At 39.2% G+C, this 15,152-nt stretch overlaps 1 protein-coding gene across 1 annotated transcript; it reads left to right on the top strand.

Moving 5' to 3' along the window:
• Nucleotides 1–1,644: 1,644 nt before the first annotated feature.
• On the top strand, nucleotides 1,645–14,930 carry hnrnpl (heterogeneous nuclear ribonucleoprotein L). Its single transcript, XM_084373963.1, has 14 exons — nucleotides 1,645–1,749; nucleotides 2,218–2,336; nucleotides 2,858–3,095; nucleotides 4,256–4,343; nucleotides 4,489–4,583; nucleotides 4,690–4,762; nucleotides 10,086–10,121; nucleotides 10,382–10,450; nucleotides 10,547–10,797; nucleotides 12,998–13,119; nucleotides 13,230–13,431; nucleotides 13,522–13,579; nucleotides 14,203–14,298; nucleotides 14,420–14,930. The coding sequence occupies exons 1-14, from the start codon at nucleotides 1,666–1,668 to the stop codon at nucleotides 14,476–14,478; spliced, it is 1,590 nt and encodes a 529-aa protein (XP_084230089.1). The 5' UTR covers nucleotides 1,645–1,665; the 3' UTR covers nucleotides 14,479–14,930.
• Nucleotides 14,931–15,152: the final 222 nt, after the last annotated feature.

Here is a 15,152-nt window from a genome sequence, read left to right as displayed (position 1 = left end):
GAGACTTACATTACTTAACATTAGAAGACAGCTATAAAATACATGAAATGGCCTTATGGCAATGTTGTTTCTTAACGTTTTAAATCAAGTCCCCATCTGCTTTAGTTGTTGAGAATGCTGCAACACTGTTTTGCTGTAAAGCTAAAACAATGTTTCGCGGACTACAAAACTTCATCCAACTTTCCGTCAGCATGTGTGTGAGACGATAATGACAGATTTTTCATTTTTGGGTGAACTTCTCCTTTGGGCATTTAAGCAGGATGAGATGATGACTGTATACAGAGCTTTACTAAGGTCTAAATGTGCTAAAACCTCTCTAGAAATGTGGCGGTCAGTCACTAAAAGAGTCTTCGCTCCGAGCAGAGCTGCCTCAGAGCTGTGTAGGACTCCAAAGCCGGATTCACACTTCTCTGAGATCATTTATATGAGCTTACTTGTCTACAACCTGTTTTCATGTTTTTCTTACACTCGAGTTGAAACAGAGGGTGGAATTTTTTATTTGTCCTGACCATTGACCAGGGAATAAAAAATTCAAACTGAGAATTTTAATATTTACAATATTAATGAGGTTATAATACAAACTCAGAAATATTTATCTTTTCCATAAGTGAATAAACAAGCTGTTCTCAGAGGAAAATAAGCTCCCAAGAACACTGTTTGAAGCTAGAAAGGTGGCAGGGTCCGCCAAATATAAACAAAGTGAAACAGCATAAATTGTGTTGTCCTTTCAGATCAGTTTGATTATGCTGTCATGAAAACGAAGCAAGTATGTTTCTTTAGTTTGTTTAGGCTGAAAAAATCCGTCAATGAAGATCTGTCTCTTCTGATTAAAATTTCTTTCAAAAAACTACAGAGTGCACCTTTAAAGGAACAACACTTGGCACGGACATTTTTGCAGAAATCGTCCTTTAGAAATTCAAAAAAACCACAGACAAGAGTGAGTAAGCGTCACGCGACCAAATGAACTTTGGGCAACTTGTATGGATAAACTATTTATTTACTGATTTTCTGAGCTGGAAATGTCTGAACACATTTGGAAACATCTTAACAGAGGATGTAACTTGCATCATGAAGCTGTCTTTGAGGAGCAATGAGTCAAGCGGAAGTAGGTTAGTGTTTCATGGTCATGTGTAACAGGTTTGTTACAGAATCTGTGCTCGGGATAAAATGTTTAACCGATGGTTTAACCCGCCGCCTCTCCTGGAGGACGCAATCATTTCAATGATTGACAGGATGAAGTGACCAACAGTAACGTGTGTAACGTTTGACGTTTTGCTGCCACATTCACTACCCATCGTGAAAAATAAAACATTTAAGCAACCTGGTTTAAATAAATCATGTCATGTCGCAATTTCAGAATAATCAAAGTTTATGGGGAAAAAAAAGAAGCCATGCTGTCATCACAGCATTTGATTAACATTGTAGGGGACGCATTCACTTGTAGAAAATGTATTTTAAGGCAATTATTTGAATATTATCTCCTCTGCAGAATAAAATTTGATTTTATGAACAACGGGAGTCACCTGAAAGGTTCAGTCAAGACTTCAAACTCCCAGCTTTGGACAATGGAACATTTTTGCCATTGTTTTAGCCGTATAAACAGTATTCCGTTTTTTCCCACATACCCTGAATGCAGCAGTAGACCGGCATAGGGGACAGGACAACATGGCTGCTGCTGCGGGCCGATATTACGGAGAAGGCGGCAGAGCAACGAAAAGACAGAAAACTGAGGACGGAGGAATGACAACGGTGAGGGTGTCCTCTATGCCCTGGTGGTTGATGTTATTATGTCACAATTTTGCTTGGTTTTGCTTTTCATAGAGAAGAGAAGCTAAGTAGCTAGCCAACCGACGCAAACCATTTGACGTTAAAGCGAGTTTGGTCAGGTTTAGCCAGAACAGCGTTTTAACATTTATATTATTTATATTAACTAACTTGCAGCTAAACGACATGTAAGTCAACTGTCGTTAGTTCGTCATACGCCGTGCAAACGAACACATAATTGGACGTTTTGTCAGGCCAGCGTTTAACGTTCATTTGAACGTGGGATAATGTTACTCACGTTCATCTCCAGTGCAGTCACAGTTGTTCTATAAAGCTCACTGACTCCAGCTGCTATTCACCTTTCTTTACAAATCTGCTTCTCCATCACCTCTTCATCAGCGGTGGAAGTATTTTATGACCCAGCAAGCATTATGTTGTGTGCTTCGTTTTCAGGAGAGCTACGATGACCCTCATAAACCGCTACCCTCCCCGGTGGTGCACATCAGGGGCTTGGTGGACGGCATCATGGAGGCTGATCTGGTGGAGGCCCTGCAGGAGTTTGGGGCCATCAGGTAATAACGTGCTCACAGTATTCACTGTATTCTTCAGTGGTGTGATTCTCACGCTGCATGTTTCTTGTCTCCTGATGTGTCAACATTCATAATAACCTCATAAAGGCGTTCACAGACAACACAGTCCTGACCCGCTGTCATCTTATCCAGCTGTCATGTTAGAAAATAGTGACTGAGAGAGCACTGCAGGAGTCCAGCTCTGGGCTAGGTCTACAGTTCCTTTCCTATTTTGGTGTTGAGCCTGTTAGATGCTTGATTTTTTTTCACCAGGCACCAGTTTGCTTCTTATCTGTGCTGTTCCATACAGACCACTAGCTTAAACAGGGATATCTTAGGTTGTCAGCTGCCCTTTGTCTTGTACGGGTATGATGATAAGTGCAATGAAACTCAATTGCAACGTAATTGCAAGTTTAACCAATTATGTTTTACTTTAATGTGACTCGTGCTTTTATTAATGAAACATGGTTCAGTAATCCAGCCTATGGGTCCTCTAATTTTCCTCTTGAAATATTTATTTACAGTTATGTGGTTATGATGCCCAAGAAGCGGCAGGCCCTGGTGGAGTATGAGGACATGAATGGCTCCTGCAATGCTGTTACATATGCAGCAGAGAACCAGGTTTACATCGCAGGCCACCCTGCCTTCATCAATTACTCCACTAGCCAAAAGATCTCCCGACCAGGAGACTCAGACGACACCCGCAGCGTCAACAACGTGCTGCTGCTCACGATCATAAACCCCATCTATCCCATCACCACGGTAACGTGATTAAAAAATGTAACCTTGCGTGCAGTGACAGTGGTTCATAATATATGTAGCAGTGTGTTGACCTGAATACATTACTTTATGATTACAAATTTGGACAGAGTCCTTCATTAGGACACCGAACATTAAACCCTGTTTTACAGTGTTGGATATGAGCAATGACTGAAACTAGCTTCATGAAAGATGAAGGGATTAGATTATTAAGTGCTGAAAAAAACACTGATTTATTAGATGTACTTCTGTTAAGACATCCTTTAATTAGTATCCATCCTTTTTGCACTGCATTTCACTAGAAATTCTAAACAAATATTGAAGCATACAGACCGATTCTTCTCAGGATTTTCTGGGAAAAAAATAGTTCTGGTCCAAGTGTCCTGGAAGATTTCAGTGTTCCCGTCAAATATTATCCTCAATTGTGTTTATTGAGCTTGGAAACAGACTTCAGACTGTATCGCAGACTCATTGTTTTCCCTGTCACTAGACCTGCTTGATTTCAGAAAACATTTGTTCAGATTGCTTGTTGACCATATCTGCTCTGTCTTGCTTGTCACATTTGCCGTTGTGGTGGTAAGGCAGGCTATGGCATTCAATCCAAGCATGTGCTTAATCAGAGTGAAGCAGAAATGAAACAAATGTAATAGTTGTTTTGTTCATTGTGTAGGCGTGCCTATTGCCTACACATTCATTAAAAAAAGATATATATATTTTATTGATAGTAGGATAATTGGAAATGTAATTGTAGTCTATTTTACTCAATTCAAATTGTACTTTGTGGGAATTATTTTCATTGGACATTATGACTGGAGTGATTTTAATGTCAGACTTCAACAGATTTTCCCAGTTAGACGTAAATGTAAATATCTGGTAAAGGAAACCTGGATTCTTCTGCATCATCAGCAGAATGCAAATATGCTCAATTTCATTTCTTTTTCCGTCATTTTATATACTTTTCACAACTACTGTGAATTTCCTCTCCACTCTAATGTCACAGAACGTTTTGTATAGAAATGGCAAAAATGTTTGAATAACATCCAGCAAGGCACTATGCTTCTGTGTATGGTCGTGTGTGATATTTTTAAAGGTGATATGTGCACTCTCACAAAGTGTGCTTTATATCAGGAATTCTAAATAAACGTACCTGTGTGCCTCTGCAGGATGTACTCTACACCATTTGTAACAACTGTGGTCCTGTACAGAGGATCGTCATCTTCAGAAAGAACGGGGTTCAGGCCATGGTGGAATATCCTTTTCAATAATTGACTTTTTAATTGGTCTTTACATTTTGACACACTATTATTGTACAGTATGTTGGTGTTTAATTAATTAGACTTGGGCCCTCAGAAACCTTCATATAATCAGATGTTGCCTTAACTCATTGCTGCCACATTTGATTCAGTCCAAAGTGCCCAGAGGGCCAAAGCCTCTCTGAATGGGGCAGACATCTATTCTGGCTGCTGCACTCTAAAGATTGAATATGCCAAGGTAAGTGTATGGCAATGTCTAATCAACATTTGTGCCAGTGGAATTAATATCAAATGTTTGTGACAGGAAGCTATTTTTAATTTTTGTAATGCAATCCTCTTCGCAGCCGGCACGCCTTAATGTCTTCAAGAACGACCAGGACACGTGGGACTATACAAACCCCAACCTCAGTGGCCAAGGTAACATGCAGTCCCCAGTCCTTCCTTCCCCCTTTTTCTTCCTCTTCTCCTCTCATGCCACTGTATGGGATGGTCAGGGTTCTCTGCCTCCGGGGGTATTGCCTTTGATCACAGTTCAATGTTTCTTCCAACTCAGTGTTCAGAGGCAGTATTCTTGTGATGCCTTCACAGTCTTCATGCATTTTTCCACCACACAGCAGGCTCAAAGTAAGGGCATGAGGAGCAACCTCAAGGGCAGCCAACCTCTATTAAAGGCTCATGCATGTGAAAAGCCCAATGCACCCATCACAGTAGCATATGCAGGCGCACCATTCTTCACATAGGTTCACATTCCCTAAAGAGCATGTCACAGCTGCACAACCTCACATCCCTGCATACTCTAATCCAGGAGACACTACAGAGACTATCACACCTGTTAGCATTCTTTCAAACATAGTGGAGATTTTATCATAGCTCAAATTAGACTTGCCGGTTCTCTTCTCTAGTCAGCAGAGTTGACTTATTGTGACCCCTAGGCACACCTCTTTTTAAAGGTCCCATGAAATGACACTTCCCCGGTTTTAATGTACTGTACAAGTATTTCTGCATGAGGGATGGACCTAATATTTGAGGGTAGGTGGAGCATAACCAGCAGCAGAATGAACACTGGCCATGGCACTGTATTGTTGTGGATTAAACCACAACAATCATTACAATTAGCAGAGACGGTAGCTGCTGGCTGGCATCTCAGTCTGCAATTACATTTGTATTGGATGGCGACTTTTACGGATGCACCGATAAATTGGCCAATAATCATCTTGTTGAGATGACATTCACCAATAGCAGTGACTGATGATTTACGAGCACCTACCTCATGACATCCGTGCCATCAATTTATAAGGCTATGTAAGTCCTGAAAAACTGTTAGGTAGTTGTATAGCGAGCTAAAATGGCTTTTAACCTAAAAAACAAAAAATCTACTTAACGTGACGGAAGGTTTTTTTTTTTTTTGTCAGATTGAAGGTAATTTCATACATTTGTATGATCGAATTAGTGTATTGAAGGGGTGAATGACTTCGAAACTGTTCATTGTTTTTTTTAGAATGATGATATATTTGTTTCCCTGACACAAATGAGGGAATAAATAATAAAAAAAACATTGCTATCAGCATTGACTTACAGCCAAATTGTTATTTTGAACATTGGTATTGGCCAAGAATTTCAAAATCGATTAGTCCTCAATGACTTTACATATGCTCCAAGTACATTATATGTTATTTAAGAGCTGGCATTTAAAAGTACGTTTTTTAAGGGGGTTTTTTGTGTATGTTTTGCATGTAAGTATTAATGCAGGAAGAACGTTTCTGGGAAACCATTCTGCTTTTCATGGGACCTTTTAATGTTAAACATGTATTACAAACACACTAGGTAGTGTCATCTACATTGTTAAACTTACAAATCAATATTTGTAGTGTCAGTAAATTTAGATTGTTTTGAGACTCACTTAAGACCAGATAATGTTGAAATGGTTTTTAAGGCAGGGATTACCTTATTTGTTATTGGATATGTGTTTTGTTGATGTAATGCTTAATGAATACATTAAGAAAGAACTAAAACTACTCAAGATCACTGCATGTCTGAAACCTCCAGGAAAGAAACTTAATGGGTCATCTGGGACTTTGTGGTGGTAGAGATTCTTCTCTATCACCATAGTGACCAAAATATGGGTTAAACTTCAGGATACTGCTAGATACAAATCTCTACTTACATGTATTGTGTTAGTAGCCTGATGGAGAAGACAATATTGCAAATCATGATATTACATATTTACCTTATTCTGCTTGGTCAGCAATAGAATTTTACTGTGTTTGTAAACCTGATTACAGATAAATATTTTTACTTTAGTGTGCCTGTATGGAGGAACTCTTTATTTCTTTTTTGGCCATCACTGTAAAATCTTGTAGTTGTTTTTTCTTGTACACAACCAGGACCACAACATGTACATTTCAGGTTTCATACAGGTGTTTGACATCCTGATGATTGATATTCTTAAGATTGTGCTGCCTTATCAACCAGAGGTACTCCTTGTGTCCTCACTGCGCAAACTCATACAGACTTACCTGAATCTCTAAGCAGACACAGCGGCTTCTACAGCTACAGTATAACAGCACCCACAGCCACAACTCATGTAAATCTACTCTGTGGCATACATCGGACACAGTGGGGCAAAATACTGGAACACAACCTCAACTCACTACTTCCTTATTCCAAGTCCATCATCACCCCTATCTCCACCACCTGACATGGGACTCCATTTTACTTTTGGTGGTGGACAGTAGCCACCATTTCAGTTTGAGGGACAGAAAATACTCCAAGGCCACGCGAACAGACACCTCGCATATCCACCACAGACTGATAGATTGATAAGCATCTACCAGCACCTCTTTACCAGTACAGCACATCTCATCTGCAGATCCCTGAGGAGCCACCACTTTTGACACAACACATTGATGATGAGGGCGGGAGTCAGGTGTGTGGTCGTTGCGGCCACGCCTCCTAGCCCTTGGGATGTGCCTGCCATAACACAACCACAGGGAGCAACAGAGGATTTTTCAGACACACTCAGCCCGACCAGGGAACAGATGATACCACACACTGGGGCAGTAAACAAGAAAGAGGCCATTCTCTTTCTCAGATGCTAATACAGCTCGTCTCTTCCTTCCTGTGCTGAACACATGACATGACAACGAGCTGAACATCCACGGCCACACACAGCTGAACCGCCATGACAGCACATCGTCACGCAGATATTCCAGATGACTTATTGTCAAGCGCTAGATGCCTTTTCACTTTGCAACTGGCCGACAGCTATTAAACCAAATAAGCAAGCATCATGAGAGCGTCCATTTTTACACGAGAAGAAATATCCACGGGGGGGCCTATGAAGACACAAGCATCAAACACCAATCAAGCATACAAGCACAGATGCAAACAGATAAAAAATCCTTTCCTAAAGCTTTCTACATTTATGGACTCTGGTGTTCTGTTTTTCCCTGTACCTTCCTCCCCATTTCCCTCCTTCTCTCTGTGCTGTTCTGTTGTTGTTTCTGCGTTGTTTCATTTTCCCTTTTTTTGCACTGGCCCATAGTGATGCCTTTAACGCCTCCCGTGTGATGCAGGTTTGGCTCAGTGTGTCTGTGGACAGACAGCCCACTCTCAAACGGTGCAAATGTCCTGCTTTGTGGTCAGAGCACGGTAAGCTGGAAATGAGCCTCTAATAGCAACTTTGAAAACAAACCGACAGCAAGTCAAAACCAAGCTTGGATGTGTGGATGTACTTTTCTCTCTGGTGGTGGGGATGCAAGGAAGGAAAGAAGGAAGAAAAGACTGAAGAGGGAGAATGAGTTGAGGCTGGAGTCAAGAGGTTGGCGGGTAGCATCCTTGCTGAAGACTGCCCCCTACCTGCCCACTGTGTCCCATGCTCCTTGTGTGGTGCTGTAAGTACTTGACAGAAATGAATGAATAATCTGACTTGATGGTTAAAAGTTGACAACATGACTGCTGTTGTCTTAAATTGTTGAGCCTTCATGTTAATACTTCAAAACTGGCTCTGAATTCTCTTGGGAACTTTCTCTTCATAAATCGTGTTTAAAATATTGTATTATAAGATTGTGCTACATTGATGGTCATATGATTACCCAACCTTGACCTTAGTATCGAAGGGAATGAGGGGGACAGTCAGTAGTTTACAATTCTTAACTTTGAAATCTCATCAAAACTTAGTTCAGTTCAGGGAGTGTTGGATTTGGATTTTACTGTAGCAGTTAATATGGATCTTCTATATTGTTTGTTCTAAATGTAGGATTTTATTTCACAGATGTGGATTTTTGCTGGTTGTTTTTATTTTATTTTAGCTCTGTTCTAAGGTTGCTGTCACACCCCGTGGTGAGACATTGCAATGACACAACCACAGGAGTTTTGTTTGCTCCTGCAAGGGTATAATGGAACTAAAACAGATTAAGGGTTTTATTTCTGTTCACTTTGTGTTGAACAAAACATCAGAGTTTGTTATATTCAGATTGTACAATATTTATAATGCAAAATGATATGCAGTATGGGTTGTGGTGCCCATTTGATGACTCGTCCCAGCCACCGTCCCTTGTATTGCCTACTGGTGTGTGTCTTCAGTGGCACATCAGTTAGCAAACAGGGCACATTATAGGCAGCCACTGATTTAGTATGATTGAATAACTTTACATTTGTTTCAGTGAAATTCAGTGCACTGCCTAGGCCTTTAATAGACAATCTCCCAGTGTATATGTCACTGTACCTGTAGCGTCTGCATATCTCACACATTCTGCAGATAAATATTTAGGCAATTGTGTTTCACCTAACAGATGTGAATATGTTTGGGTGATACCAAGAAAATCTGTTAACTAACAAGCCACTGTAGGCCTGCAAGAGACCTGCTGGGTGTTGCAGACTGGTAGTGTCACTTTGACATTACATTACTTAATAATGTGGTTATTTTGATTCTGGTTGGGTTGCATCTTCCAAAAGTAGTGTAGTCTGATCATAACATCATAACAAACATATAAGGGTACATCCAGTTGGCTTATACTTATTGATGCCCTTGAAAAGTCAAAGTAGATGAACAGTTTTGACAAACACAAAGTTATCATCAAATGATACTCGTGAGGAAGATAATCCTCACTGCCTTCAGGTTTGATTGAAAACTTCTTTAATCTTGAATTTGAATTCTACAGTCTTCTATATATATACTACTGATTATAATCTACAATAAATTATATACACTATGTTGATGATCTGAATTAGATTATTATTATTATTATTATTGAAAAATAACTTAATAAATTAAATTAAATTAACATGAAATTATGTTTTCATAATTAAGTCTTAAACTTCAAGATTTGGCCTCTACAAAATGGGTGACTGTCATGGACCATTATGGAGAATGTCAGTACTGACTTTTCTGTTGGTTAATTCGAGCTAGTCTATAATTTGGGTGTAATTGTTTTCCCTTCCACAGTGTATTCTAGTCAGTGGGTCAGTCCTGATGTCGATTCACTTTTGATGTTACACCTGTTTTTCATCCTGCTCTGTAATAACTGTATATAGTTCTCATAGTTTTCAATAAAACATTGTTTAGACTGCAGGTGCTGCTCATAGCTTTGACGCATATTTTCTCTCTGATCTTCTACTTGAATCTTTCTATTCCATTTATTTGCCTAGGATGTAAAAACATGTTTTTACAGTGTTGCCAAATTTCTTTCTTTTTTAATGTCAATTTGGATTTGACGTGTGTATATGTGTACCTGCACAGATGCTGATGGTGAAGGCAATTGGAACAATTCACAAGGTGTGTGTGTGTTTGTACTAGGATGGCAGATGATAGCAGCTATATTTCAAAATCGCAGTTAAAAAATCTCCATTATGTCACTTGTTGGATTAGCAAAATAGAGCCTGCAGACGTTATTTGTAACACTTTAGCTGTCAGGCCCTCTGCTGCATGTCAATCACAGCCTTGTCCCGTAGCACATAGTAGCCCATGTAAGGTACCTGTTTGAAAACTTTAGCAAGGAAGCTGTTTGATAGGCAACTTTGACTTTACCATTTTAGATCCTAATGCCAATCCCAACAAACGCCAGAGGCAGCCTGCTCTTCTGGGAGACCACCCACCTGATTATGGTAAATGTCCAATAAAGAAATTGGTGTGCTGTTTAAAAGACTTAATCACGTTCCAATGCTGTGTTTGTACTTTAGATCTCTTTTTCTCTAACTAAGGTGGCCCTCAAGGAGGTTATCATGGCTACAATGAAGACAGTTACGGTCCCCCTCCTCCCCACCGCATGGGGCCAGGAATGGGAGGGCGTGGTCGTGGTAGCCAGCGCTATGGCCCTGGATATGGACCACCACCCCCTGAGTACGGTCCTCATGCTGACTCGCCTGTTCTTATGGTGTATGGCCTTGAGCCCTCAAAGATCAACGCTGATAAGGTCTTCAACATCTTCTGCCTCTACGGCAACGTAGAGCGGGTGAGTGAAATTATGCTGACCAAACACTGGGAGCATTTGTTATTAGGCTCCTTTAAATTCAAATAAGTCAAGCTGAATTAATTTGTTTGATTGATGGTGACTGTTGAATATGATATGTAACAAATTACACCACTTACTGAAATGATAAGTAGAGTTAGTATAATCTGAAAGGTGGTGGTTAGAACATTTCACCCTTAACAAATGTTTCCTGTTGAACTGAAGTGATTAGTTGATGGACAGACAATTGACCCGTAACTATTTAGATTTTTTTCAAGCAAAAATGCAACATATTAGCTGGTTCCTGCCTGTCAAATGGGATGATTAACTGTTTCCCTTTGGCATATACAACAGTAAATTAAATACCTCCTGGTTTTAGACGTTTAGTCAAACAAAACAGGCAAATGGAAGACGGCCCATTTTGTGCCTCAACCTAACCAGAGCTCAAGCACAGCGTTCTCACAACCTAGAAGTGAAAATTGAACCTAAAGAAACGTGTGGTTCAATACGAAGAAATGTAATATATATCCGTGGTTTGCAGAAACGTACGTTGCCAACATTTACTGTGGTGATTTGGTTGGAAGACACTACCATGGCCTCTGAGAAATTCTTAATGCCATTATTTTTTCCTTTTGTAACATTTCATAGACTCAGGGGCGGATCTAGAAAAAAATATTTATGGGGTGGCGAGAGGGGGGCAGGAATTTTTGAGGGGTGGCAACATATGGCAGACCATAGACATATATACATAGACGTCAATGGAGTGAACTTTTTAAAGCTCCTTCTACAAAGTGCTATAAGTTAATGTCTCTCATTTACACATTCATACACATAGGAATATATTTGAGAAACAGACAGGAACCAAAAACAACGTCTGTAATGTTCTGATGATTATAAACGTTAACTACTCCTCATATGTTTAATAAACAGGTAGGAACCAAACGACGTATGTATTTTTATAATGTGTTTATGAATGTTTACAGCTGCAAATGTATGTAACTCTGTTACTGTGATGATACATGACAGTTAAATATTGAATCTGTGTCTATGATAACCAGATCCTGGCGTGTAAATGTGACATCTGTCGGAATAAAAAGCACCAACGTCGTTTTTATAAATACAGTGATTTTTGATAATCTAAGTACTAATAATAACAATCATGGAGACAAAAAATTAAGGAAGTCCGCAAATCAAGATAAGAAACTTCAACTGGCAGTGAGCCTACTTTCTTTACTTTTAGCAGTGAAGTGATAAACTCCATGACAGAACATTATAAAATATGATATTGTATAAAATAACATTACATGGTAAAAAAAAAAAAAAAGTAAAGTTGCAGTAGGCTACTTTTATAAATATGCACCATATATATCGTTTTTATCATTATTATTATTATTATTATTATTATTATTATCATCATTACTACTACTATTTTTCTGCATATTCTTGACTTTGAATGGGAGCAGCTGTAACGCAAGCAATTTCCCGTCTGGGAAATAAATAAAGTATTTCTGATTCTGATTCATATATTATGCAGATAGTATATTTAAGTTGACAGTATGGTAGACAGATGTCACATTTACAGGATCTGGTTATTATAGACACAGATTCAGTATTTAACTGTCATGTATCATCACAATAACAGAGTTACATACATTGGCAGCTGTAAACACTCATTATAAAAATACATACGTCGGTTTGGTGCCTACCTGTTTATTAAACATAAAGGAGCAGTAGTTAACGTTTATAATCATCAGAGAACATTAGTCTGTTTCTCAAATATATTCGTACGTGTATGAATGTGTAAATGAGAGACATTAACTTACAGCACTTTGTAGAAGGAGCTTTATAAAGTTCACTCCATTGACTTGTATTAGTTCACGGGGCGGAGCTGCCTCCTCCAATATGACGGCGACGTATCGCAGCAGTCGGACATTGGAGAGTCGCACTCGTAAATGTCAAATTGGCCATAACTTTTCCTTGAATTCGTTGCTGCCAACTGGGGTGGCAGCAGGGGTGGCAAGGCTTTCTTTTAGGGTGGCAGTTGCCACCCTATGCCACCCCGGTAGATCCGCCCATGCATAGACTGAATTATTATTCGATTACTTAATAAACTAACTGACAGTTTAATCAATAATGAAAATAATTTTGTAGTTGCTATGCTAGTTGTTTGTGTGAGTCAGCTGGATGTTTTTTTTTCTTCCAGATTAAGTTCATGAAGAGTAAGCCTGGAGCAGCAATGGTGGAGATGGGAGACTGTTACTCTGTAGACAGGGCTATTACTCACCTCAACAACAACTTCCTTTTTGGACAAAAACTCAACGTTTGGTAAGAGCAGCCGTTCAAACATTACAGAACATTGACATACACTATTAAGCAAAAAAGAATTCAGAGCTGGATTTACAGACATAAGACCTGTAGCCCTCTTTCCTTGGCAGTGTGTCAAAGCAGCAGGCTATTGTGCCAGGGCAGTGCTACCAGTTAGAGGACAACACAAGCAGCTTCAAAGATTTCCATGGATCCCGCAACAACCGCTTCACCTCCCCAGAGCAGGCAGCCAAGAACAGAATCCAGCACCCAAGCAACGTCCTACACTTCTTTAACGCCCAGCCCGACATCTCTGTAGAGATCTTCAACCAGGTAAGAAAAACCAGCAGGGTTCTGTCTGAAGTGTAGACTTCCCACAATCCACTGCCCAGATTTTTTATTGAAACTGTTCTTACCTTCCAGGTCTGCGATGAACTGGGAATTAAGACCCCCACAAGTGTGAAACTTTTCACCGGAAAGAGTGAGTTATATAGATTTTTTTTAAAACATTTTTTTGTGGGTATGTAGATGTAAGAATACAATAAGTAAACCATTTCTTAACACTTGGGGCCACTTCAGCTAAGTGTACACAGAAGGGCCAGTCCGTATGTTCATCTTAGGCCTCACACCAAATCAGGCGATCAGCTACACAATTGAGTGGCCTTGTTGGAGTGTGTGGGGCTTTTTCTTTTCCTATCTCATATACAACAACACAGCAAGTTGCCATGATGACATTGCATTTGGTCTTCAAATTGGTACAGATGGAAGGTAATCAAAACAAACCCCAACTTTTCTAAAGGCAAGGTGTTATTTGTTAACTAAATCACTTCAAAAAGGGCATAAAAAAATTCTCATGTGTATAAAACTGTTATTTAGCAAACAGAAAAATGTGTCATTATTTTTAGCAGCATAATTCTCTGTGTACTTGAATTCACTTTAATTTAAATTGCAATACATACATTCCAACTGGTTTTGGATCTGTTGGGAGGCCTCTTCAGGTATATTAAAGAGAGATCTTAAAACCTATACAGATCTTCACTGCATTAACAAACAGAGTATCATCTATTATGATAATCTAATCACCCGTTTTGTGTGGCACTAAAGGTGAGAGAAGTTCCTCAGGCCTTCTGGAGTGGGAATCCATCAATGATGCCATGGAAGCCCTAGCTCTGATGAACCATTTCCAGATGAAAAATCCCAGTAAGATCTCATCTCATTACTTTGACAAACATATAGTTTTTATGATTTACCGTAAAAATATAAGACGTCATAATGTATTTTGTCTTTAAAATGATTTTTTCCCCTTTCTTTTCTCTTACAGGTGGGCCTTACCCTTACACACTGAAACTGTGCTTTTCAACCACACACCATGCCAACTAAATACTCCCCCTCAAACTATTTGTAACAGTTTGTCTTTGCATAGAGTATGCTGTAGTTCTGTTGTCACGTCCCATTAAAACATTCAATCAGTATTGACAAAAACTAGGATTGATGTTGTTAAAAACATGTTACATAAACTATGCTTTTGTATGATTTTATTTTACTTTAACCATGTTTTTCAATCAGCTGTTTATTTTGTATGTTCACAACACTAGATTTGAATAAACCCCACTACCCAGAAATAACATTACAATGTGGACCTCAGCTTTCTGTTTTTAAATCAAGTGAATAGTGATACTAATGTGAATATTGATGTAACTAGGGTTCATGTCTATCATCAGAGATGGTTTGTACTGTAGCTTTCATCATTACTTCACTCTTGGCATTAAAACATTCATGTCCTTTCATGGGAAAATAAACATACATTTATTGACAAGTTCTTATAGAGAGAAGCAGTTGTCATTTTCTGAATGAAAAAGTCACTCTGACATCTGTGTGCTGTACTGAAGTGGTCCAGATGCCTTTCCATATATCAGTACCTGGGCTATAGAAGATAATCACACATATTAAAGGATGGTTTTCTGTACTAATCTGTGTCTATCAACATTTCAATGTCAGTGGTCACTTTTTGTAGTACACTGAATATTATTCTTGTTGGAATTGGTAAAAGTTGT

The sequence above is a fragment of the Pagrus pagrus genome (genome assembly GCF_965226575.1).
Source record: "Pagrus pagrus genome assembly, chromosome: 14".
In the NCBI taxonomy this organism is placed as follows: domain Eukaryota; kingdom Metazoa; phylum Chordata; class Actinopteri; order Spariformes; family Sparidae; genus Pagrus; species Pagrus pagrus.
Note: the sequence above shows the minus strand (reverse complement) of the source record. Positions and strands in the feature narration are given on the sequence as shown.

Bases quoted from the DNA above. Each gene is read 5' to 3' on its own strand.
- hnrnpl (XM_084373963.1), top strand. From the start codon at position 1,666: ATGGCTGCTGCTGCGGGCCGATATTACGGAGAAGGCGGCAGAGCAACG. The intron at 4,344-4,488 runs ATCCTTTTCAAT...TTGCTGCCACAT, and splicing joins GGTTCAGGCCATGGTGGAAT to TTGATTCAGTCCAAAGTGCC. The intron at 14,299-14,419 runs GTAAGATCTCAT...TTTCTCTTACAG, and splicing joins TTTCCAGATGAAAAATCCCA to GTGGGCCTTACCCTTACACA.